The 27,061-nt window shown below is 42.8% G+C and overlaps 1 protein-coding gene across 2 annotated transcripts in view; it reads left to right on the top strand.

Moving 5' to 3' along the window:
* ATP2B1 (ATPase plasma membrane Ca2+ transporting 1) overlaps positions 1 to 27,061 on the top strand; it is a 226,354-nt gene that overhangs the window by 155,193 nt on the left and 44,100 nt on the right. For both annotated transcript variants that reach the window (XM_030215571.1, XM_030215572.1), the window contains exons 10-17: positions 2,129 to 2,371; positions 7,901 to 8,142; positions 17,267 to 17,504; positions 17,727 to 17,906; positions 17,992 to 18,079; positions 19,443 to 19,549; positions 20,725 to 20,916; positions 24,013 to 24,226. In XM_030215571.1, coding sequence (XP_030071431.1) covers positions 2,129 to 2,371; positions 7,901 to 8,142; positions 17,267 to 17,504; positions 17,727 to 17,906; positions 17,992 to 18,079; positions 19,443 to 19,549; positions 20,725 to 20,916; positions 24,013 to 24,226 — 1,504 coding nt within the window. The remainder of the gene's footprint in view (positions 1 to 2,128; positions 2,372 to 7,900; positions 8,143 to 17,266; positions 17,505 to 17,726; positions 17,907 to 17,991; positions 18,080 to 19,442; positions 19,550 to 20,724; positions 20,917 to 24,012; positions 24,227 to 27,061) is intronic.

Raw genomic sequence — 27,061 nt, 5'->3', positions numbered from 1 at the left:
AGAGAAAACAAGTATAACAATCACTTGCAAAACAAATTGAGAATTGACTATCTTTAGGACACACATCTGAATCAAAACAGGTTATACGAACTGCTAGCTCATGGGTTCACAAATGTAATCATTGGTCTTTACAGCAAAGTGTGGGTTTTTTTTTTTTTTTTAAGTTTCTTAAATTCATCGAGCTCAACTCCATTTGTTAAGACTGTCAGTACCACAGTGGGTGCTGACATGGAGCCATGTTTCAATGGAATTTGACTCTGTGACGTTACATACTGGTAGGCAACTCTAAAATAGTATGCGTTACCTGGTCCCAGCTTCCTCTGGAAAGGGAAGAGGTGCATACAGCATACTGTGATTCCACTGTTTGACTTTGTAGGCAATCAAAAAGTCAGTAGTAGTTTCAGACAGAAGTGAACGGAAACCTCATTTAACCTCAAGATGTATGTAGGGCTTATGATTTTAAGGTTTAACTGAAACATCACCCCTGTGCAAAATAAATAAAATAGAATAAAGACCAGAAAAACAACACTTCCCGTACTATTTTCTCTTTTCTTGCCTTGGATTCTCCACTGTTTTTCTACCTTTTCTATGCTAGTGACGCCACAGTGATTCCACTGGATGAGATACCGACAATGGCACACCTGTGCTGCGAAAATAACCAATGTTCTTTCAAAGAGCCTGTAATTAGTTGGAAAGTAAACACCTACATTTTCAATTTATAAACACCTAAGAAAGCCCGCGACAGTTGATCCGCAAGGCCTGCCTGATGGGGAAAAAAGTGATCATGAATGGGTGGGTAGGAACAGACCCACCAGATTTTTGGCACTGGAGGAATAGGTTCCATGATCTATTACTGCATGAGCAAAGGGTGGTGGGACCCTCCCCAAAGAAAAGAACCCGCTTCCTGGAAGTCTGGGGCCCTTATATTCAGTCGCTGTCTCCAAGAGCGCGCAGTTCAGTGTTAAATGGCTTATAGGATTTTTTTTTTTTTTTGGAGGGGGGGAGTAGGGGAATAGAGAATGGAGGGGGAGGGAGTCGGAGAGTGGGAACAACACACAAGTTCCAATTATCGAGTTGATGGTAGGTATTTAGTAAAGGTGTATTGACCTCGTGCTTGCTCCTACCTCTTCTATAGGCACAATATACAATGTTAGCCTGTGCTATCCTGTTCATTAAACATTGAAAGAGTACAAAGAGGGGGAGCTGGGAAGGAACTTACGAAAGGTCGAGACTAGAGGGCTATAAATGACTCAAGGAGCACTCGCTTATCTTGGTATGTATATGTAAGTGAGCTATTGATGTCATTTCTCGGTATAGTCACTTATGAACATTGATATTAGCAAAGGATAGGGGGAAGGTCTGAGGGGAGGGCACGGGAATACTTATCATGTAAGCCACAACAATAGGGGGGGCTGGGTAGTGGGAGGAGGGTGGGGGGGGGGGGGGGAACCATATAAAAAACTTACGCCTTCTGTTAAAAGGCATTTGTGTGGTGTAAACCAGTCTTTTGGTCATGCTTGTACTTAATACATGTTATATGTGGTTTGCACTGTTAACTTTAATAAAAAACGTTGAAACATAAACACCTAAGAAAGAATCCACAAATGAATTATGGCACTGTAGCCGCATAAGATCGTTATGATTGGGATAGAAGAGCAAAAGGAGAATAGGGTGTCAAGGTTTTGATACAACTTGCTTTTTTGAACCTTTTACCAGGCTCCTAATTGAGACACGATGCGGCAGTATACTTCCATAACTTAAATTTCAGGGAACTACACAGTACAGTTTGTCAGGGTATTGTGTCAAATTATACTGGATGTGTGAATGAATGAGGCTGCAAAATGCTGAATGGACTGACTAAATTAATCAGGTGATGGGGCGTAAAGTCAGCAGTGATGCATAAAAGCTGTTGTACCTAAACAAAATTGCTTTCAGTGCTGGAATGTATTAAAATTGTTTTAGATGCTTTTTATACATTGCCAAAATGTGTTTGATCTTTTGGTTTGTTTTTTTTTCTCGTGAAAAGCGTATTACTTGCACAAAAAGCAATATTTTTTGCTGTATAACACTTGTGTGCTTTATCTTTCTGAATTTATAGATGTAATTCAAATGTGTTTTTCCTCTTTAGAAAATGATGAAAGACAACAATTTAGTAAGACATCTGGATGCTTGTGAAACAATGGGCAATGCAACAGCTATTTGTTCAGATAAAACTGGTACATTAACTATGAACAGAATGACTGTTGTCCAGGCCTTTATTGGTGAGAAACATTATAAAAAGATACCTGAACCAGAAGCTTTACCTGAGAACACTTTAAACCTCCTCGTGACTTGCATTTCTGTGAATTGTGCTTATACTTCTAAAATATTGGTGAGTACACCTTCTCTTTAATGTGCATGGCATTGATACAAGTACGTGTGTATTGCCCTGGAGATAGAAGTATACTGGTTACTGTTTGTTCCTAGAAGGTTAAATCGTGTTCTTGTCCTGCCAAGTAATCTCATTCAGCTTTATAGGAAGTATGTCAAGTCAGATAAGCAGAAATTGCTCCACTGAATTCTAATCTAATAAATTCAACCACAAGTATTAATTTCATGTATAATATGCATGCCAACATCTTACGTTGAGGGGGATATTTTGTGATCAAAACCTATTTTGTAAACGTGCTACAGTTGAGGTTTTTCCAGATAGATTGGTGTAGTAGCCTAGTAGCATGGAATCCTAGCTACATTTTGGGTCTCTGCCAGGTACTTGCGACTTGGACTGGCCACTGTTGGAAAGAGGCCTGGACTCGATGGACCCTTAGGTCTGACCCAGTAGAGCAATTCTGTTCATATTTTGACAGAGCACCAGACTGGCAAAAAGCTAGGTAGACTGCTTCTCCTCGTGATCTTTGGGCAAATGACGTAACCATTGCCTGAGGTACAAAATTTCAGCTGTAAGCCCTCTGGGACAGGGAAATATCTAGTGTACCTGAACATAACTCACTTTGAGTTAAATCCAAATAGCGGGAAGTACTTCCGAATGAAGTTGGAGATGGGGAATGGAGGTTGAACTTTCAGCTGCTAGTTAGCTTTCGGGATTCCCTCTCAGAAGTCTGCTGCATCTCCTTCAGAAATTTGATTTACCAAGGTTGTGTTCTCATTCTTTGCTTTAAGGATGAGGGGGAGCTTCACAAATCAGGCTTCTGCCTGCCACAGGCATACTGTCTGTAACACGCCTGGGCCCTCACTGTTCTTACCTTCCTGTCCAGTCACCCCGTCTTCAGTCTGTCAACCCCCTTTGCCGCAGCACTCGATCATTACCTTCCCTGTTTCCAGCCAGCCATCATGCCTGTCTCTTCCCCACCCCCTAAGTTATTGGCTGCCACCACCAAAACTGCATAGTGCCTGAACTCCCATGCTGGTCTTGCAAGAGTTGAATAAGAGTTCAGGCAACCTGTGTCTTAAATTCACTCTGCTGTGTGGTGCTGATGGGAAAAAGAACTGTGGTAAAAGACTAGCTGGGCACAAAAGGCATGACCTTGTTGTCATGGAGACCTGCCGTCCGGCATTTGTTGAACTCTGCAGGAGAGGAAAGATAAGGGGGAGGGGGGAATATATCCTGAACTAATTTTCTTATGGAAAAGGTTTTGATGCATGGAATTCCCTCTTGGAGCAGATGATGAAGGCGAAAATTGTGGTGAACGTCAAGAGCATGTAGGTTAAGCAGCTGAGATTCTTAGTTGTAAAATGAAAGTGAAGGTTGTACCAGAAACATGACTTAACATAACAGCATGTAACATAGTAGATGACGGCAGAAAAAGGCCTGCACGGTCCATCCAGTCTGCCCAACAAGATAAACTCATATGTGCTACTCTTTGTATATACCCCACCTTGATTTGTACCTGTCCTTTTCAGGGCACAGTCCGTACAAGTCTGCCCAGCACTATCCCCGCCTCCCAACCACCAGCCCCGCTTCCCACCACCGGCTCCGGCACAGACCGTATAAGTCTGCCCAGCACCATCCCCGCCTCCCGCCACCGGCTCTGCCACCCAATCTCGGCTAAGCTCCTTAGGATCCATTCCTTCTGAACAGGATTCCTTTATGTTTATCCCACGCATAACATAACAGCATGTGTTTCAGATCAAGTGATTCATGGAGAAGTCTTCAAAACAAATGGCAAATGAGTTGTATTAAATATTTAAGACCTAGCAGAAATGCAGGTGCTCGTTTGGTTGGGCTTGTCTGGCAGTCTACACGGGGGAATCAGTCCAGATGCTTGTCAACAGCCATTCCTAGTATTAGTTGGTAGATTATTACAAAGCCTCATTTTTAGATTTAAGAAAAGGGGAATGCAATCTACATGGAGATTATGTTCATATAGATAAGCGGATGAATACAAAGAAGAAAATACCCTGGATAACAAGTGGTCTCTCTTACAAGCTGTCACACTTTCTAGTTAGCAGTTGGGATATATCTTTAGCAGTATGGGCAGAAGTAGGTTGACATGATAAGAGTCATCATCTCCTTCCTTGCCCCATCCCCATTAATTTAAAAGTAGAACTTGTCACACATAGCTTGAAGAAAGAAAAAAAAATCTATTTAACCATCAAGAAAAATATTATATAGCTCACCATTTCTTAAAGTCCATGTTAAAATGAAGTCCATCAACCATGTCTGACTTCAGCTGTGTTCTTTGGCTGTCCATGGTAAGTCCAGTAAGTGAAAATCTTTTCAGATGAGGCTTTTACAGAAATACTAGAATTCGATGGATTGGGAGCGGAGGAGTGGCCTAGTGGTTAGGGTGGTGGTGAACTTTGGTCCTGGGGCACTGAGGAACTGAGTTAGATTCCCACTTCAGGTACAGGCAGCTCCTTGTGACTCTGGGCAAGTCACTTAACCCTCCATTGCCCCACGTAAGCTGCATTGAGCCTGCCATGAGTGGGAAAGCGCGGGGTACAAATGTAACAAAAATAAAATAGATACTATTGGAGATTCTACATGGAATGTTGCTATTCCACTAGCAACATTCCATGTAGAAGGCTGCGCAGGCTTCTGTTTCTGTGAGTCTGACGTCCTGCACATACGTGCAGGACGTCAAACTCACAGAAGCAGAAGCCTGCGTGGCCACAGTGGTGATCTGCAAGGGCCGACCTCTACATGGAATGTTGCTAGTGGAATAGCAACATTCCATGTAGAATCTCAAATAGTAGCAACAGTGGAGGAGTGGCCTAGTGGTTAGGGTGGTGGACTTTGGTCCTGGGGAACTGAGTTCCATTCCCACTTCAGGCACAGGCAGCTCCTTGTGACTCTGGGCAAGTCACTTACCATTGCCCCACGTAAGCTGCATTGAGCCTGCCATGAGTGGGAAAGCGCGGGGTACAAATGTAACAGAAAAAAACATACTTATTTCAGGAATTTTTCAAAGAGAAAAGTTTTCAGAAATGTTTAGAATATTAAATAGAAATTCTTTTAATTTCAACTGGTAAATCATTCCACCATTTAGTGCCTATGTGTGAGAAATCTTTGCATAATATAGACTTGAAATTGATGTTTTTATAGTTTAGGATAATGAAGTTATAAGTTATTTTCTGGATTTTACAGATGCATTTTGAGCTGGTAACACCAACATGTATTCAGGTGCCAAACCATGTATTATTTTGTAAACAAATGTGCATGTTTTGAAGATTATTTTAGCTTTGATTGGAAGCCAGTGTAGTTTGGAAAGTAAGGGGCAGGCTCTGTCAGATTTTGAAGTTCTCAACACAAGTCTTGCAGCTGTGTTTAAGATAGTTTGCATTTTATTTTTTATTAAAGATTCTTTATTCCCAAGGTAATACTACTACTACTACTGAACATTTCTAAAGCGCTACTAGGGTTATGCAGCGCTGTACAATTTAACATAGAGGGGCGGTCCCTGCTCAAGGAGCTTACAATCTAAGAGACAAGTGAACAGTCAGTCCGATAGGGGCAGTCAAATTGGGGCAGTCTGGATTTACTGAACGGTAAGAGTTAGGTGCCGAATGCAGCATTGAATAGGTGGGTTTTAAGCAAAGACTTGAAGATGGGCAGGGAGGGGGCTTGGCGTAAGGGCTCAGTCCAGTTGTGATAGGACCGATGCTTGCACAATTGTTCGGAAGGTGTTGGACGGGGGGAAAAAATGAATTCTTTTTAACTTCCATAATGATCTGAAAGTCTTGGATAACAATATAGGGCTCGATATTCAAAAGCACTTGTCCACATAGCAGGTGCTGATAGCCAGATAGTTTTATTTACAGTGGCTCGATATCACGTCAGTTGCACTGATAGTGTAGCTCAGCGGTTTACAACAAAGTAAAAAAAAAAAAAAAAAAAAGTATATATGTAGGGGAAAGAAAGACAGAGAGAATAGGAGGTTTAATGCTGAGGAGGAGTGGAGGAGGGAAGTTTGAGGGCGCTATGGGAAGGGAAAAAGCCAAGCCTTGATGTGATATGTTTTGTGCCAGCATAGCAGAAGGCTGTTTTTCTGGTGATGTCTGATTTCAAATGGCAGGATGAGGGGAGGCGTAGTAAGGCAGATTGGAAAGAACACAGAGTTCGCATTGGGTTGAAAGGGATCAGGAGTTTAGCAGTGTAGTCTGGGGCAAAGGGAAGGCAGCCACTGTGTACTAATATGAAGAGTTTGACTTCAACACGTGCAGAGACTGGAAGCCAGTGTTAAGTAATCAATAGAGGGCGTGCAGGAGTAGCCTAGTGATTAGTGCAATGGACTTTGATCATGGAGAACTTGATTTGGTTCCCACTGCAGCTCCTTGTGACTCTGGGCAAGTCACTTAACTTTCTAGTACCCCAGGCACATATAAGTGCCCGTATATATTATGTATTGTAAACTGCTTTGAATGTAGTTGCAAAAACCACAGAAAGGTGGTTTATTAAGTCCCATTTCCCTTTCCTTATTTGAGATTTTATATGGAATGTTGCTACTATTTGAGATTCTACGTAGAAAGTTGCTACTATTTGAGATTCTACATGGAATGTTGCTAGTGGAGGAGTAGCCTAGTGGTTAGTGCAGTGGAACATGGAATGTTGCTACTATTTGAGGTTCTATATGGAATGTTGCTACTATTTGAGATTCTACACGGAATGTTGCTAACTGTGGAGGAGTAGCCTAGTGGTTAGTGCAGCGGACATTGACCCTGGGGACCTGGGTTCAATTCCAACTTCAGCTGCTTGTGATTCTGGGAAAAGTCACTGCCCCCCAGGTACAAATAAGTACCTGTATATAATATGTAAACCACTTTGAATGTAGTTGCAAAAACCACAGAAAAGGCGGTATATATATCAAATCCCGTTTCCCTTTCCCTTCCCTATCTGCCTTAGCAGTAACCAGGTACTGTTGGGGCAGAGCAACAAATTTTCTGGACAGAAGCACGTAACTTAGTCCAGCAAAAAGTCTAAGTTATCTGGATAGCGGTGCTGAATATCTCTGCAGATGTCACCACTCCTCAGTCTATCCAGATATTCAGCACTAGCCGCTAATATTTGATTTTTAAAAAATAAATTTTTAATCATTAAAGCTGGTGCTTAAAACAAGCCGACTGTGATGACTGAATATCAACCTAATAATAATTAAAAGGTGAGTGCAGGAGGATGTATTTTAAATTTCTTTACCTTTAGGTTATCAGTTTAAATCCAGCTCAAGTCAGTTATGGCAGAGGGCCTATTGAATGAGTTAGTTTTAGTCTGTTTTTTTTTGTAGAAAGATGTCTGAATCAGTAATTGGCCTCTCAGCCGACAGTGACAAAACTTGGATGTTCGTGAACTGAATCGCCCTCTCTAGAAGGTGGTAGCACCAGTAAGGCACAGTTAATGGGGGCAAACATTAAAACTGGTGTCAAATCTGTCAATTTCAATAACTTTTTACGTTTATACTAACAGCCTCCTGAGAGAGAAGGTGGTTTACCACGCCACGTTGGTAATAAAACTGAATGTGCTTTGCTGGGATTCCTTCTGGATTTAAAACGGGATTATCAGGAAATAAGAAATGAAATCCCCGAGGAAATTCTGTTCAAAGTATATACCTTTAACTCTGTCAGAAAATCCATGAGCACAGTATTGAAAAATTCTGATGGCAGCTTCCGATTGTTCAGCAAGGGTGCCTCCGAGATCCTTCTTAAAAAGTAAGATTACATCTTTCTTCACTATTGGTGAAACTGTTTGGAAATATGTTAGCATGTTGTCTTGCAGTTTATAATGTCTCCCATAAACCTGTTGGTATGTTTGGGATTTTTTGCCTTTGCATTACAAATAAAATTTTCTTCCGTGTGTCATTCTGTCTGTCTTGTGATAACTGGCTTCTGTATTTTTAGCCTACTTATTGGATGATACATGCCAAGAAATTCAAGTGGTCCTTGTGAGGACCATAAGTTATGGCCAGATCACACCACACAATTCTCTCCTGCAAATATCCAGTTCCTAACTCTCATAGGAGTATAAAAACTATTCATAAAATTCTAAATTCAATAAATATTTATTTTTATTTATTTGTTACATTTGTATCCCACATTTTCCCACCTATTTGCAGGCTCAATGTGGCTTACAATGTACCGTTATGGCATTTGCCATTCCAGCTTGGAAAATAATAGTTGGTGATTACATAGAGAATATGGAAGACGTGATAGCATAGACAGACAGATGTGAGAGGAGAACAGTTCCGAGTATAAGTAAAATGGAGATGTGTTACATTTACGGTTATTGATCGTTATGGTATGCCTTGTTGAAGAGGTAGGTCTTCAGAGGTTTACGAAAGTTGGTTAATTCATAAATAGTTTTTAGATTGAGTGGCAGTGCATTCCAAAACTGCGTGCTTAGGTAAGAAAAGCTTGACGCATGGGTTAGTTTGTATTTTAGACCTTTGCAGTTGGGGAAGTACAGGTTAAGGAATGTGCGGGATGATCTTTTAGCGTTCCTGGGTGGTAAGTCTACTAGGTCTAGCATGTAGGCTGGGGCATCTCCGTGAATGATTTTATGAACTAGAGAGCATACCTTGAACGTGATCCGTTCCTTAAGTGGAAGCCAGTGTAACTTTTTCCTTAGGGGTTTAGCACTTTAATATTTTGATTTTCCAAATATGAGTCTGGCTGCAGTATTCTGGGCAGTTTGTAGTTTCTTAATGATTTGTTCTTTACAACCAGCGTAGAGTGCATTGCAATAATCAAGGTGACTCAATACTATTGACCATACCAGGTTGCGAAAGATGGTTCTTGGGAAGAAGGGTCCTACTCTTTTAAGTTTCCACATTGAGTGGAACATCTTTTCACATGGTTTTCAAGTGTGAGATTTCGGTCAATGGTGACTCCAAGAATTTTCAGTGTGTCTGAGATGGGAAGGGACAAGTTTGGTGTGTTTATGGTGGTGAATTAAATATTACACAAAGACAATTGGGGCCATCGTTATTAGTGAAAGGATCAAGACATACTCTGTGCGCATTTATTGGGATCTTTAACATCATACTTGCATGGAGGTCAGATGACATTACTACTACTACTACTTAACATTTCTAAAGCGCTACTAGGGTTACGCAGCGCTGTACAATTTAACAAAGAGGGATGGTCCCTGCTCAAAGAGCTTACAATCTAAGAGACAAGTGACTCCAAGATGGCTGCATAAATCTTTTTCTCACAAAACAAGTAGGGGTAACACAGTGACTTCCAGTAGGCTGATCAGTGCATACACAATCTTTATTGAACAAGCACCAAGATGGGGACCGTGTTTCAGCGGAAGTTGCTGCCTGCCTCACACACACTTAAATAAAAATACATAAATCAGTACCACGTATGAACCATTTAAATGTTTCTAAATAAATTTAACTTAAGAACCATGTGAATGCAATCATGAAGGCTTGAATAAGACAGAATAATGTATAACAAAATATAACAAATACCTAATGTGAAATCAGCATAAAAATGTATGTAAGAATATATAAAATACACAGAGAATAAAATGGATGTAACCAATATAACACCTAAAAGGAAACATGCAATAAATACAAATGAGGTTAACATAAGAACTTCTAAATTAAGACAGTACATAATTTCAGCAAATAGAACATGACCACCAGAAAGATATAATCTAATATACATTATAAAATAAGCAGCATTGTGATGGGGTAAATATTATAAGAAATGATATAACACAATTATATGATGTATGATTTAGGGCAGAATATATTAAAAGTGCAGGACAAAAGGCTAAACATAAGGGAAAGGGACTTGATATACCACCTTTCTGTGGTTTTTTTTGCAACTACATTCAAAGCGGTTTACATATTATTGTACCTGGGGCAATGGTGGGTTAAGTGATTTGCCAGAGTCACAAGGAGCTGCAGTGGGAATCAAAGTTCGCTGCACTAACCACTAGGCTGCTCCTCCACTCAAGATGGTAACTACACAGACGTGATAAAACTGAGGAACAATTATCATTAATGTGACCAACCTATGAAATGTAGAAACTTTATCAATATTGTGTATATTGTTGAGTTGTATAAACTGTTTCAGTGGTGCATATTTTTTTTTGTTCTATTTGTACCCCGCGCTTTTCCCACTCATGGCAGGCTCAATGCGGCTTACTTATTGTATAAGGTACTTATTTGTACCTGGGGCAATGGAGGGTTAAGTGACTTGCCCAGAGTCACAAGGAGCTGCCTGTGCCTGAAGTGGGAATCGAACCCAGTTCCCCAGGACTAAAGTCCACCACTCTAACCACTAGGCCACTCCTCCACTGAAGTAATGCAATAAAATTAACAGAAGCACATCCAGCTAGTGGTTAGAGTGGTGGACTTTGGTCCTGGGGAACTGGGTTCGATTCCCACTGCAGGCACAGGCAGCTCCTTGTGACTCTGGGCAAGTCACTTAACCCTCCATTGCCCCAGGTACAAATAAGTACCTGTATATACTATGTAAGCCGCATTGAACCTGCTATGAGTGGGAAAGCACGGGGTACAAATGCAATAAAATAAATAAATAAAAAACTAAAAATGACCCTGGAGAGTGTTGGAAACAGGAACCAAATTGAAAACCAAAAGAGAGGAAAAAGCAAACAGCAAAAATTGAATGAAAAATAAGATTGAAAAAAACTCTTATGTATAGCTAACTCTCGGCCAAACGTGACTGTGTAGAATGTATCCCAAGCATGTATTTGCTGGATAAAAGAACTAGATTTAAAAATTATGAGTTACAAACTGAAACAAAACAAGCAAATGCCTGCCAAAAATTTGAGAGCTACAATTTTCTAAAAAAAAGAGTGGAGGTAGCTAAAAAATAAAATAAAACAAAAAATAGAAGGATGATGTCAGAGCACTGCGATTGGTACGGAAGACCAAAACAAACTTGATAACACTCAAAAAACTGGAAAATACCAAATAAAATAATTAAAAACACTGGCGGTTTTGTTGAAGGCAAGAAAGACCTTATAGAACTAGTTTTGTTTGCCAAAATACGGTGGTTTTGTTTATGTGGGAAATATTTAGAAAGATAAGTCTTGTTTTTGCATTGTTTTGTTTGGCGACATGTACATAAGTCTCCAGCAGATTTCTTTTTAAACCCCAGGGTGTTTTTCAACACTGGATGATTGATTCTCTTCAATCTAGATACCATCATTAGACCCCTGATGCAGGCACTTTTCGCCAAAACACGTAAATGTTGCCATACAGGGACAGACCGAAGGTCCTTCAAGCCCAGCACCCTGTTTCCAACAGTGGCCAATCCAGGTTACAAAGTACCTGGCAAGATCCCAAAACAGTACAATACATTTTATGCTGCTTATCCTAGAAATAAACCAAGTCCATCTTAACAATGGCTTATGGACTTTTCTTTTAGGAAGCTATCCAAACCTTTTTTAAACCCCACTAAGCTAAATGCTTTTACAACATTTCTCTGGCAACGAATTCCAGGGTTTAATTACATGCTGAGTGAAGAAATTTTCTCCGATTTGTTTTAAATTTACTACTTTGTAACGTCATTGCGTGCCCCCTAGTCCTAGTATTTTTGGAAAGAGCAAAAATCGATTCATGTCTACCCACTTTCTCTACCCGGTGTAACAGCCAACAGGAAGGCTATTCTTTACACGTGTACAGTATTTAAAATCGGTGTATTCTGAAAGCTTAACCCTTTATAGCCTTAATATATGTGTTGAAAAAGTTCTTACCTCTAGTTTTTCTTTTCTTTTTTTTGTGATCACAAATTTATTTATTAGGATTTTACTGCCTTTTTGAAGGAATTCACTCAATGCGGTGTACAGTAAGAATAGGTCAAACATGAGCAATAGGCAATTACAGTAAAAATATTCAAATACAAATTATGGTATACTACTTACAATGTCGACACAATACGTAATAGAGCATTATAATAGTGAAATTGCTGAATTTTATTGTGAAGGAGCTCGTATACTGTAGTTTATGGAAATGGATTTCTTCAGCAGCTTTGTAGCAAATTTAAAAAATATTCTGTTTTTCAGTTTTGCCACTTAATTTTAAGCAATGACATAATTGTTTAATCACTATATAGTCATTCTAATAAGTTTTAAAGGATAGATAAAGTACTTATCGATTACATATACCGTATTTTTCGGACTATAAGATGCACTTCCCCCCCCCCCCCCCAAATTTGGGAGGAAAATTGGGGGTGTGTGTCTTATAGTCAGAATGTAGAGAAATTCAACTTCCGGGATCCATAGCCCGCCCTCCCTCCAAGTTCCGAGATTGCCCGCCCTCCCTCCGAGATCCCCTTCCCTCCCTCTGAGTTCTAAGTAATTTTACCTAGTCGGGGCAGCAGCAGAAGCGAAAACCATGCAGCCTCGACACATCACTCTTCCCTGTTCTGTTTTTCTCAGCTCTGGTCCCGCCCACTGCGGGACCAGAGCTGAGAAAAACAGAACAGGGAAGAGCGACGTGCCTAGGCTGCATGGTTTTCGCTTCTGCTGCTGCCTCGACTAGGTAAAATTACTTAGAACTCAGAAGGAGGGAAGGGGATCTCGGAACTCGGGAGGGTGGGCGGAAGAGAGGGCTGGGGATCCTGGAACTCGGGAGGAAGGGAGACAGACGGACCCTGGAAATGGGAGACATTCGGACAAGACGCACCTGAGCACCTAGGTTGTAGAGGAGGGAAAAGGTTTGTCTTATAGTGCCAAAATTTTTTTTTTTTTAACTATTTCCATCCTCTAAAACCTAGGTGCATCTTATGGTCCGGTGCGTCTTATAGTCCGAAAAATATGGTATTCAATCATAACAAGAACAATGAATTTTTGAACTGAAGTAAACAGAGAAACCTAATAGAAATGCCAACTTAAGAAAACCAGGATGAGAAGTATTAGTAATCACTTGAGAAGTCCTTAAGCCCTACATTTTAATGAGAAGTATAGAAAAGGTTGTCGAATGTAAGTTGAGGTGCTGTTACTCTTTTTTTTTTTTTTTTTTTTACTCCCTATCAAGAACACCTTAATATAGATGAGGAAAGTACTTTACTCATCACAATGACCTCCTCAACAAGGATCAGTGTATCAGCTAGCATAGTCAAGTGATGTTCCTCGGTTACCAAGAAACGTGATCTTAGTTCCCCACAGTCACGAAGCTTTCATGAACAGAACTCAACATGACCTGTAGCCTAGCAGCTATCTGCAAAAACCACATTGATAACGAGATGATTCTGTAGTATTCTTTTATCTTCATTTGCTCTGTTTGCCCCTCAACCCTTTTAAAAATCTGTAAAAAACAAACAAAAAAAAAACTTGCTGCAACTGTTTAAAAAATAAATAAAAATAGAGTAACATGGAGTTAATTTCAAATAGGTTTACTTAACAAACATGCTCAGAACACACAGCCCATTTGGTAAGATGTCAGAACAGCTATGTTTTTGTTTGAATAACAGATTCCTCCTTTTAGAACAGAGGTCAGAATTATCAGATATATAAATTGCGAGTGACCGTACTCAGCCGCAAATTCGCAGTAGAGACTTTCCCTCTCTGTCCCGCCCCCGCGTCAATACGTGATGACGGGGGCGGGACAGAGAGGGGAACTGCGCGAAGGGGAGGGAGGGAGGGAACCGCCGACGTCGCTACCGCTCCCCCCCCCCAACCGGAGTCACCGCCGCTGCCGCCCCCTCCACCCGGCCCGGGCCCTCTCTTCGCAATTCAACTTACAGCGCCGAAACCGCAGCAGGCAGATCAGCTGAGCTGCTGTCGGCCTGCCTTCCCTGCCTCTGTCCCGCCCTCGCCGACGTTATGTCACACCAGGGCGGGACACAGGCAGAGAAGGAAGGCCGACGGCAGCTCAGCTGACCTGCCTGCTGCGGTTTCGACGCTGTAAGTTGAATCGCGAAGAGAGGGCCCGGGCCGGTGACTCCTGGGAGGGGAGGGGCGGCGGCGACCTGGCGAGGAGGGTAGCTGCAAATCTCGCCCGTTTTAACGGGCATAACGGCTAGTTCTAGCATTAATGCAAAAGATTGGTTTGTCATGGAAAGATGTATAAAACAAAAAGTGTGTTTATCTTAAACTTAGGATCACATACCTGAAAATCTTGAGCACCAAACCCAGTTAGCATATGACAACACAACAGAAGCAATAACAATATTCCCTTAAGTAGCTTTAATGTTTGAGTATCTACATATTTAATACTAGTATCCTGCCTAAAAGTCCTGTGTATCAGCTGTTCTCTACTACTACTACTACTACTTAACATTTCTAGAGCGCTACTAGGGTTACGCAGCGCTGTACAATTTAACAGAGACAGTCCCTGCTCAAAGAGCTTACAATCTAATAGATAAGAGTGAGACAAATATAGGACAATCAAGCCATTGTGACATCACTGATGAGGTTGGCTCTTAGGCATTGATGGAATGAGGCATTATGACATCACAATCTCAGCTCTGGTTAAATCACTGCTATATGTAATACTACTACTACTACTTAACATTTCTAGAGTGCTACTAGGGTTACGCAGCGCTGTACAATTTAACAAAGAGAGACAGTCCCTGCTCAAAGAGCTTACAATCTAATAGACAAGTGAACGGTCGGTCCGATAGGGGCAGTCAAATTGGGGCAGTCTGGATTCACTGAATGGTAAGGGTTAGGTGCCGAACGCAGCATTGAAGAGGTGGGCTTTAAGCAAAGACTTGAAGACGGGCAGGGAGGGGGGTTGACGTAAGGGTTCAGGAAGGTTGTTCCAAGCATAGGGTGAGGCGAGGCAGAATGAGCGGAGCCTGGAGTTGGCGGGGGTGGAGAAGGGTACTGAGAGGAGGGATTTATCCTGTGAACGGAGGTTACGGGCGGGAACGTAAGGGGAGATGAGGGTAGAAAGATAGTGAGGGGCAGCAGACTGAGTGCATTTGTAGGTAAGAAGGAGAAGCTTGAATTGAATGCGGTATCTGATTGGAAGCCAGTGAAGTGACCTGAGGAGAGGGGTGATATGAGTATATCGGTTCTGGCGGATTATGAGACGTGCAGCAGAGTTCTGAACAGATTGAAGGGGGGATAGATGGCTAAGTGGGAGGCCGGTGAGGAGTAAGTTCTCTCTCCTACTTAACTCCAGTGACAGGAAGAACAGCTAAGAAGCTATCGGAAAATATCTGAAAGTTTCATAGGGAATCGGTAATCTTTTGTGAATACGTTTTGTTTTGTTTTGTTTTTTTAATAGTCCAGATGGTCAAAATTTTCTATGCTAGGCCTCTGGTTCAAAAGGCAACAAAATGTAGTTTTTTTTTTCTTTCTTTCTTGGACTCTCCCTGTTTCCTGTGAGAGCAGCCTGATATTACCAACTGTAATAAGCTTGAGCCAAGTGCTCTGTTTACAGACTTTAGATTATTCACAAACAGGAAAAGATTTTTCTTTCTAAACGTGCAATAGGTTGGGAGATTAAGGTCCTGTGCCGATTCCTGCAGGAAGAGTGTGCTAAACTGCTTGGTACCTCAAGAATTTTGTCATTGCCAAATGAAAAAAAGCGTTCAGTGGTGAGAACTGTAAATGTGTACAGAGAGGACATGACAGGCTGGGAGGATTATATAACCATAATTAATGACTCATTCCTAATTTCCCCCAGTGCTATTTGAGGAGCAAGAATTACTAATTTGCAAACTCGTGTTAGGGTGGGGAAATAAGAGCAAAGTTCCTTTCTTTTTTTTTCCTATATTTTAATTAGTATAAACTACCTAGGTCTGCTAGTTAGGCAGGGTGGTGTAGCAAATCAAAATAAACTATAAAAACAGCAAATTGCATTTTGATTAGTGGTCTAGAGCAGGGGCATATCTGCGTGGGGCCACAGGGGCCTGGGCCCCCGCAGATTTTACCCTGGACCCCCCTACCGCCGTCAACCCTCCTCCGCCGTCACCTACCCCCGCCGAGGTCCGCTTCCTCCTGCCTGTCGGTGCCTTTTACTTCAGCTGGCGGGGGACCCCAACCCCTGCCAGCCCAGCCGAGGTCGTCTTTAAGTTTTCTTCCTCGTGCTGTGCTTTGCTGTGCTGTTAAAAGCTGCATCCCTTCCCTTCCAGTTTCGGATGGAGTCTGACCTCGCAGCACGTTGTACGTGCAGGACTCCAACGTGCTGCGACGTCAGAATCTGTCCGAAACTGGAAGGGAAGGGATGCAGCTTTTAACAGCACATCACGACGCACGAGGAAAAAAACTTAAACAAGACCTCAGCTGGGCTGGCGGGGGGGGGGGGGGGTTGGGGTCCCCCGCCAGCTGAACTAAAAGGCGCAGGCATGAGGAAGCGGACCTCGGCGGGGGTAGGTGACGGCGGGGGGGGGGGGTCGGCGGCGGCAGCCGGGGGGGGGGGGGGCTATAATGTGCCCCCTCACTCTAGCCCCTGCCCCCCCTACCGCTGAACCTCAGATACGCCCCTGGTCTAGAGAAAGCTAATAGTAGAATATAGAAAAGATTGACTATTTTAGTTGCTCAAGGTGATGGCAAGAAAATTTAGGACTAATAGAATGGGAGGAAAGATGAAAGCATTAATAAAAAATCACAAATTAAGGAAAAATGGACATAGATGCACCTCTTACCCCATGCATTTCTCAGATCTCTTGTATAAGATCAAGAGTGGAAACAGACCACACAAAGCAGATCTGCTCAGTATTCAGTACTGCAAAATTTATACTTGTGCGCCAAAGGAGAGCTTTGCTGCTTGTTTGGTTGCCGACCTACACGTTGAGGGGGGAAAGGCATGCTAACTTCCCCACCCCGCCCCCCCTTCGATTTTTCCAATGTTGTAGGTTTGTACTAAAAATGTATGTGTACTCCCCCCCCCTCCCCCCACAGGTGCTACAAAATCCTGAATGCTAACGGTGAGGCTAAAGTATTTAGACCAAGGGATCGTGATGATATGGTAAAGAGAGTAATTGAGCCTATGGCGTCTGAAGGCCTCCGAACGATATGCCTGGCCTATAGAGATTTTCCAGTTGGAGAATACGAACCTGACTGGGATACTGAAAGCGATATCGTCACTGGTCTTACATGTCTCGCAGTTGTAGGAATTGAGGATCCTGTTAGGCCTGAGGTAAGAAAATGATTTTCTTCTAAGGCCTAAAATGAAAGAGCTGCAGTTTGACTTTTTTTTTATACTGTTTTATATTTTCATAGTCTGTTTCTTGACTCATTTGAAGGTCTTTTGTTGTTGTTGTGATGTACTGTGGGGAACACCGGAATGATGCATATGGTCTTGTGAATATTATGTTGGCAGTGTATTAAAATTTTAAAATCAAGTTATACTTTTGGACAGGTGCCAGATGCGATTAGAAAATGCCAACGTGCTGGAATCACTGTACGTATGGTTACTGGCGATAATATAAATACAGCCCGTGCCATTGCAACCAAATGTGGCATTTTGCATCCCGGAGAGGATTTCCTTTGTGTAGAGGGCAAAGAATTCAATAGGCGAATACGCAACGAAAAAGGAGAGGTAAATTGATTTCTCCCTTTTGATAATGTGCTTTTCCATTGTCTTATACAGTAGGTTTCACAATACGTAACCTGTTCTTTTACAGATTGAGCAGGAACGTATTGACAAGATTTGGCCTAAGCTTCGTGTGCTTGCGAGGTCTTCCCCTACTGATAAGCACACACTGGTGAAAGGTAACTTACTTTTTCATAAAGTTAGACAACCTATTTAGTAATAAATACAGGTTTGTGAAACGGTAACATATAGGGAGAGATTCTATATATGGCGCCTAAAAAAACAGTATAGAATGCCGACTAAGCATATTCTATAAGCAATGCCTAGATTTAGGCACAGTATATAGAATACACTTAGTTGATATCTCAGCGCCTAAAACTATGCGCCTCCGTTTACACCATTGAAAACGTGGCGTAAATCCCGGTGCGTAGATTTAGGCGTGCTGGGCCATGTACTATGTTCATGTATTTTGGACTGCCCATGAAATGCCCATTTCCCCGCCTATAATGCCCCTTTTTGCCTGCGCACATAAGAACTTAGGCACACTGCATTACAGAATGTGCTTAGCGAGTTGTGTGAATAAATTCTAATTATTTTCAATCAGGGGCGTAGGCAGACTTCAGCGGGAGGGGGGTCCGAGGTGAGGGGACACATTTTTGCCCCCCCCCGCCGCCGCCAGCACCACCACCAACAACTTTGACCCCCTCCCCCTGCTGACGCCAACCCGCTGTCGCCGTCTGCTACTTTTGCTGGCGGGGGACCCCAACCCCTGCCAGCCAAAGTCGTCTTCCTTCGTTTTGTTTCTGAGTCTGAACGAAGCCTTGCGATCTGCAGGGCTTCGTTCTGTTTCTGCGAGTCTGACGTCAACGTGCAGGACGTCAGACTCTGAAACAAAACGAAGGAAGAAGACTTCGGCTGGCGGGGTTGGGGTCCCCCGCCAGCAGAGGTAGCAGATGGCGGGTTGGTGGCGGGAGGGGGGGTTGAGAGGGTCGTCGGCAGGGGAGTCCAGGGCCAAATCTACGGGGGCCCAGGCCCCCGTGGGCCCCATAGTAGCTACGCCACTGTTTTCAATTAGCACTCATCATTGCTTGTTAAGAACTGTTATCAACGCTGATTAGCTTGTTAAGACAATTAAGTTACGCACATTGTTATAGAATACGCTTTGATTTCAGTGCGTATCTCTAGGCACGCTATATAGAATCCGGGAGATAGTGTATAAAATGTTCATTAGGTTTTCTTAAGTATTCCTATAGTGTTTTGATCAACATAGCAGATGAGCACCTATGAACCAAGAAGAAAATGTCGCTTTTTTGGAATGATAAATCACTTTGCATGATTTGTGGCGGTAGCCTTAACTACTTAATATAGTTCATTTTATATTAGAGCACCAATTTTTTTTTTCAGCGACACATTTCCTGGGTTTTTGTAAAGATGGAAATCTCGCTTAAACTGATGCGGGTTGAATTCTGTTAATATATTTGAAATGAGTTAAATTTTTTTGTGTGTGTCCTTTTATGAAAAGAGATGTTTTGTTCTTCTTAGGTATAATTGACAGTACTGTGTCTGAACAAAGGCAGGTTGTAGCAGTCACTGGTGATGGTACCAATGATGGTCCTGCACTCAAGAAAGCTGACGTTGGATTTGCAATGGTAAAGAACAGATTTGTCTTGTTTAGTGTTTGTCTAATCAGAGGTTTGTGTGTGTGGTATTTAAACTCTTCCTTTATAATTGAGGGTAAGTTAAGAATTGTTTTACAGATGTATCATTTGGGCCTGCTACAGTGGCTAATATATCGCTGCTTTCTCCCCCAGACAGGGCTGGGTGTTAGACATTCGGGGGCCCGAGGCAGAAGCTGGGGAGGGGGCCCCAAAGCTGGTCTTCAGCCAATGCCATCTTTAGCTTGAGGCAGGTTTGGGGGGCTCCTTTAGTTATGGGGGTCTAGGACAATTGCTCTGTTTGCTGCCACCCCCCCCCCCCTAATGCCAGCACTGCTCTGACTGCCCAATGACACATGGATATGGGGGAGGATTGGCAAATGAATTAGTAAATTTGTTTTTCATGATGAATCATGTTACTGCCTTATTTTAATTGTAGGTTTAACAATTTTTTTTTTTTTGCAGAGGGTTCCTGCTTGTTTCTTTGACTTTGTTTTCTGATTTAATGCTTGCTGGGCTCTCTGCTGAATTGAATTTGCTATTTAGTGAGGCAATATATAGAGATACTAGCCGTTGAGCCCGTAAAAACGGGCTCGTATAGGAAAAGGGGGGGGGGGTTGAAGGCCCCCCCGCCGCTGAGCTCGCCTCCCCTGAGTCGCCGCCACCCCTCCATCCGGCCCGGGCCCTTGCTCCGCTATTGAAACAGCGAGGGAACGCAGCACACAGCTCTGCTGAGCTGCCGTCGGCCTTCCTTCTTCTTCTCTGCCTGTGTCCCGCCCTCGTGTGATGTAACGTCGTCGAGGGCGGGACACAGGCAGAGAAGAAGCAGAGCTGTGTGCTGCGTTCCCTCGCTGTTTCAATAGCGGAGCGAGGGCCGGGTGGGGGGAGCGTTAGCGACGGCGATTTCGTCCCTCGCAAATGCGCAGTAAGACCCTCTCTGTTCCGCCCCCATCATAACATATTGACGCGGGGGTGGGACAGAGAGGGTCTCTACTGCGCATTTGCGAGTGAGTACGACACTCGCCATTTATATGTTTGGGTGGAGTCCATGTGCCCTTTTTTCATTCCTGATGTTTGTAACACTGACAAGTATATAATTTAAAAAAAAAGAACAAAATCCAGTGTAGATACATTGTAACAGGTTGATAGTGTTACTGCTCTTTTTATAGGGCATTGCTGGAACAGATGTAGCAAAAGAAGCTTCAGACATTATTCTCACAGATGACAACTTTTCAAGTATTGTTAAAGCTGTGATGTGGGGCCGAAATGTATATGACAGTATCTCCAAATTCCTTCAGTTCCAGCTCACTGTCAATGTAGTTGCAGTAATCGTTGCTTTCACAGGAGCATGCATTACACAAGTAAGTGCTTGTTCCGTTTCGGGTAACCAGGGTGACCATAGTTATTTAATCTGCTGCTTTGTATGGATATGATATGGTTTAAAAAGATCTTTTTCATTCCTTGCCACCTCCAGGCTCCTTCACTGTCTTTCTCCTCCAATGTCTGTCATCCCTGACCTCCTGATCTGCTGTTCTCCCCCCTTTCCAAGTCTTCAACGTGGTCATTAGCAGGGCCGTAGCCAGACACCCAATACTGGAGCCAACTTTTCAAAATTATTGGGGGTGCTAAGCCCAGTGGAAATAACTCTTCTCTGGACACATACAAGGAATTTTCTCAATATTGGGGGTGCTCAAGCACCCACAGAGTCGGCTCCTATGCCCACAAGTGATTTGGTCTCTCCCTCTCTTGCCTGCAAGCCATACGGTCTTTCAAACATCCCCCTCATACCTTTTAAATAGCAGATTTTCATTGGCAGTGAGCAGCAACTAATACACACTGCTCATGTTGGCCCCACACCCTTCCCTCTGATGCAGCTTCCTGTTTCCACATAGGCAGGAAATACGTCAGAGGGGAGGCTGTGGGGCCGGTGCGAGCAGTATGTATGTCACTGCAGGCGAAGATCTACCATTCACAAGGTATGCAGGAGGGACAGTTGTTGGGAGTTTTCGGCTGGTGGGGCTTGGGGATCTCTGCAAGCCACATCATAGGTGTGCTGCTACTGGGTGGGCCTGAGCCCAAAGTGGGTGGGCCTTGGGCCCACCTTTGGCTACGCCACTGGTAATTAGTATGGTCTTCAGAAAGGTACCGGGGGGGGGGGGTGTTTTGGTCTCTCGCTGGATTGTATCACCTGGTGCATGACAGAATGAAATTCACTGGATCCCTCAATTCCTTTCCTCTTTCTAATAAGAGATTTGTTCAAAGTTACTAGTGTGAATAATACTTTTTTTATTTTTGTTACATTTGTACCCCGCACTTTCCCACTCATGGCAGGCTCAATGCGGCTTACATGGGGCAATGGAGGGTTAAGTGATTTGCCCTGAGTCACAAGGAGCTGCCTGTGCCTGAAGTGGGAATTGAACTCAGTTCCCCAGGACCAAAGTCCACCACCCTAACCACTAGGCCACTCCTCCACTGTTGCTACTATTTGAGATTCTACATGGAATGTTGCCATTCCACTAGCAACATTCCATGTAGAAGTCAGCCCTTGCAGATCACCAATGTGGCCGCGCAGGCTTCTGCTTCTGTGAGTCTGACGTCCTGCACGTATGTGCAGGACATCAGACTTACAGAAACAGAAGCCTGCGCAGCCTTCTACATGGAATGTTGCTAGTGGAATAGCAACATTCCAAGTAGAATCTCCAATAGTAGCAACATTCCATGTAGAATCTCCAATAGTATCTATTTTATTTTTGTTACATTTGTACCCTGCGCTTTCCCACTCATGGCAGGCTCAATGCGGCTTACATGGGGCAATGGAGGGTTAAGTGACTTGCCCAGAGTCACAAGGAGCTGCCTGTGCCTGAAGTGGGAATCGAACTCAGCTCCTCAGTTCCCCAGGACCAAAGTCCACCACCCTAACCACTAGGCCACTCCTCCACTGTTGCTACTATTTGAGATTCTACATGGAATGTTGCCATTCCACTAGCAACATTCCATGTAGAAGTCAGCCCTTGCAGATCACCAATGTGGCCGCGCAGGCTTCTGCTTCTGTGAGTCTGACGTCCTGCACGTATGTGCAGGACATCAGACTTACAGAAACAGAAGCCTGCGCAGCCTTCTACATGGAATGTTGCTAGTGGAATAGCAACATTCCAAGTAGAATCTCCAATAGTAGCAACATTCCATGTAGAATCTCCAATAGTATCTATTTTATTTTTGTTACATTTGTACCCCGCGCTTTCCCACTCATGGCAGGCTCAATGCGGCTTACATGGGGCAATGGAGGGTTAAGTGACTTGCCCAGAGTCACAAGGAGCTGCCTGTGCCTGAAGTGGGAATCAAGCTCAGTTCCTCAGTTCCCCAGGACCAAAGTCCACCACCCTAACCACTAGGCCACTCCTCCTTCATACTTGCCATATGTTGTGAGTTTAACATTTATAAAACTATAATTTCCCATGTTTAAAAAGCTGTCTACCTTCTATTCAGTGTTGGCTAGGGAAAGTAATGACGACAAACAAAACAATGCTTTCTTCAGGTTCCCCTCCCCCCTTCCCATTATTATAGTTTGAGAGGGAAAAGAAGATGGGATAGTCCCATTCCCCATCCCTCGTTAGAGGCCCCTATTAACCCAAAAGCATCTACTCTCCATTGCAACACGTGCTATCTGAACCAGACAAAATTAAACAGTTTCACTCAACTAGGGGAAATCCTTGCATTCATTATGGACATCTTCCCCTAAGTCCGCTTCATATGTGTACCCCCCCTCCCCCCTGTCAGTGTGACCATGGATCCAACTGTCAGATCATTTCATTTCTTTTCAGTGCCGTAGAGAGCACTCAAGCACATCGGGGCCCTTCACAGCAGCCTCCAGTTAAGATGTCAAAGCTATTTTAATTAGTAGGGAATGCATCAGCGGTAGTTACCACATTTCAGACCAAATCAATTGAAAAAAGCATTTTTATACTTTTTTTCATGCTATGCTGTTTCTTTTGAACTGTAAGCACTTTTGCAGACTTTAATAATTTTATTCTATCCTGGATAAAGGCAGAGTTCGCTACCTTTTCTCTTTTTTTTTTTTTTTATAGGATCCAGGAATAATATAAATTCATTACACAATGAGATTTAATTTATGTGCAGTAATATAAACGGAACTCAACGTATTGATTATAATTTACACTGAAAGCATTTTTTTTTGTTATGGATATTGTGGAATAGAAGCCCTCCTAATTTAGAGTAAAGGAGTAAGGAAAATGCCACTGATTAAGTAGGCTTCTAGGAACTGAGATACAAACATGACGACTGCATTTCTAGTGAAATACTTCTAAGTAAATTCAAATGAATTTAAATGCAGTATTTCTAGGCAGTTCAGTGTCGCGCCTTACTGCGTTAAATTGTTTAGAGATGTTTGTCTTGAAACCATTTACTAACACAAACTGTTGTAAACTGTATTTTTATAGGACTCGCCACTTAAAGCTGTACAGATGTTATGGGTTAATTTAATAATGGACACGTTTGCTTCTCTTGCTTTGGCAACTGAACCACCCACTGAGTCTCTCCTGCTACGAAGACCTTACGGTCGAAATAAACCTCTCATCTCTCGCACAATGATGAAGAATATATTAGGTCACGCAGTCTACCAGCTTGTTGTAGTCTTTACACTGTTGTTTGTAGGTAAGACTTTTTTTTTTCCGTTATACGGTGCATCTGTAACTTTCATGCATTTTGAGGTGTACTTATTGGGGTACTAAATGTCTGCTTTCCAAGGGGCTGTTGTAAGTGTTTGACATGTAGTGCCGGATTCTGTATATGACACCAAAAAAAATCAACTTAAAAAAAATCACTATTCTATGAGCCGAGCTTAACATTAGGCACGGTTTATACAATAGCACGTCCGGGAATCATGCCTAGCACGGTCATTTTCAACAACTGAAACGTGGTGCAAATATATGCACCTATGTTAGGTGGGTATCCCCGTTATTCTGTAACAACGTGCACTGATGTTAATGAACGTCCCATTAATTCCATGACCCTCCCATTTCTGCGCCCCCCCCCCCCCCCCCCCCCGACATCATATGTAAATTTTAGGCATGTAAATGCCAATTATATCCCAGAAAACAGTAAGGCAACCGATCTGTAAAATCCAACGTGGAAAACAAACAAGCAGATCAGTATAATATCCCCAAAAAAACTTTATTGAAGATACCGTGTATAAGACAAATGCCCGACACAGGCCGTGTTTCGCCCAATGATAGGGCTGCGTCAGGGGCTACTCTGTATCTTTCTTAAATAAGAGCGCTATTAAATAATATAACAGGACAAGAGTACAAGGAATTTGCTTCATAAAAAACCAGCATGAGCAGCTCAAAATAGCATATCCTGCGTGACGCCAGATAATAAATAGTCTACTAACAAGGGCTGTTTTCCGCTCTTATTTAAGAAAGATACAGACTAGCCCCTGACGCAGCCCTATCGTTGGGCGAAACATGGCCTGTGTCGGGCATTTGTCTTATACACGGTATCTTCAATAAAGCTTTTTTTGATAATATACCGATCTGCTTGTTTTTCCACAATGCCAATTATATCTAATTAGTGCCAATTGGTGCTAATTAGCTTGTTCAAGTAAATTGTGTGTGCAAATTGGGCACTCTGTACTACAAATCCCAGGGCAAGTAGTTGCTTCTCCATGTCTGTCTCAGTAGCAGATTATGGACTTTTCCTCCAGGATCTTCTCAAAACCTTTTTTTTTTTTTTTAAACCTAGATAAGCTAACCGCCGTTACCACATCCGGCAAAGAACTATTCCTTGAGTGCAAAAATATTTCCTCCTATTTGTTTTAAAAGTATCCGTGTAACTTCTTTGTGTCCCCTAGTCTTTGTACTTTGGAACGAGTAAAAAAAATCGATTTACTTCTACTTGTTCTACCCCACCGAGTATTTTGTAGACCTTGATCATATCTCCCCTCATCTGTCTCTTTCCCAAGCTGAAGAGCCCTAACCTCCTTCAGGCTTTCCTCATACGAGAGGAGTTCCATCCCATTTATCATTTTTGGTTGCTCTTCTTTGAACCTTTTCTAATTCCACTATATCTTTTTTGAGATACAATGACCAGAACTGAACGCAATGCTCAAGGTGCAGTTGCACCATGGAGCGATAGAGTCATTGTAGTATTTTCGGCCTAGCATCCTGTTTTCCTTTTTGGCCGCCGCCACCGCATACTAAGCAGAAGATTTCAGCGCATTATCTACGATGACACCTAGATCTTTTTCTTAAGTGCTGACCCTCAAGGTGGACCCTAGCCAGTGGTATGCTGGAGCGGGCTCTCAAGGGCTTGCGAGAGCCGTTTAAGTTTTTAAGAATTTTGGGAGCCAGTTGTTAAAGTAGGTCTCCCCATGGCTACTTTAACAACTGACTCCCAAAATGTAGGCTTGGGCCCCCTCCTGAACTCTCTTTTACTTTGCTGGCAGTGATGCTGGCCCCACCAGCCAAGTAAATAGACTGCTGCTGCTCCCTGCGCCTTGTTTCTGACTCTGAGCATCAGGCTGGGACTTTTCATGCAAGCGCAAGAAGGTTCCATCATGCTACTCAGAGCCAGAAACAAGCAGCAGAGAATGGTGGCAGTCCATTTATTGGCTGGTGAGGCTCGGCAAAAGTATTCCTAGCGTGCCCGCACAAGGGAGGGGAGAGAGAGGCATGTATTCCCCCCCCCCCCCCCCCAAATTTCAGGGCTGGCTATGCCCGGAGAGAGAGCCCGTCATTAAAAATTTACCAGCACACCCCTGACCCTAGCATCAGGTAACTCTCTGCTTTAATAATTTCACTCAGATTTTAACTCCCTCTAATACAGGTTTACCCAAGAAAATCACCACTAAACCACAACTACAAATATATATATATATAAAAAAAAATAGTACGGGGGGGGGGGGGGGAAGGGAAGAAAGAGCTTTCTCTTTGCCTAAAGAACTGCACTGGATCCCAATAACTCGCTCATTTGAAAAGGTCTTATTCTTATATTTATAACTTTATACAAAAGAGAGGTACGAGTACATTAGGAATAGGTAAAATGGTATTCTCAACCCAGTCCTCAGGGCTTGCTTAGGTTTTCAGGATACCCACAACAAATATTGACATAGTGCATACAGATTTATCTCATGCAGTGGTTCACAATTTAAAAAAAAAAAAAAAAAAAATTACATAGTCATTGACATATACAAAACACAAGATTCCAGATAACCACACTAAAAGGCATGAGCAAAATGTCTTAAGCTGTTAAATCGATGGACACAATCGAAGAAATCCAGGCAATTTATTCCATAACGCGGGCCCTTGCACTGAAAAAGTAGCCCCCCTTTGTCTCTACATAATGGATACCTGTCAAAGATGGTACAACCAACTGTCTCACCCTCTCGGACCTTAACATTCTCAATGGCCTACACCAGTGTTTCACAAGTCTGGTCCTGGAGTACCTCTTGCCAGTCAGGTTTTCAGGATATCCGCAATGAATATGCAT

The sequence above is a fragment of the Microcaecilia unicolor genome, chromosome 9 (assembly GCF_901765095.1).
Source record: "Microcaecilia unicolor chromosome 9, aMicUni1.1, whole genome shotgun sequence".
Taxonomy (NCBI): domain Eukaryota; kingdom Metazoa; phylum Chordata; class Amphibia; order Gymnophiona; family Siphonopidae; genus Microcaecilia; species Microcaecilia unicolor.
Note: the sequence above shows the minus strand (reverse complement) of the source record. Positions and strands in the feature narration are given on the sequence as shown.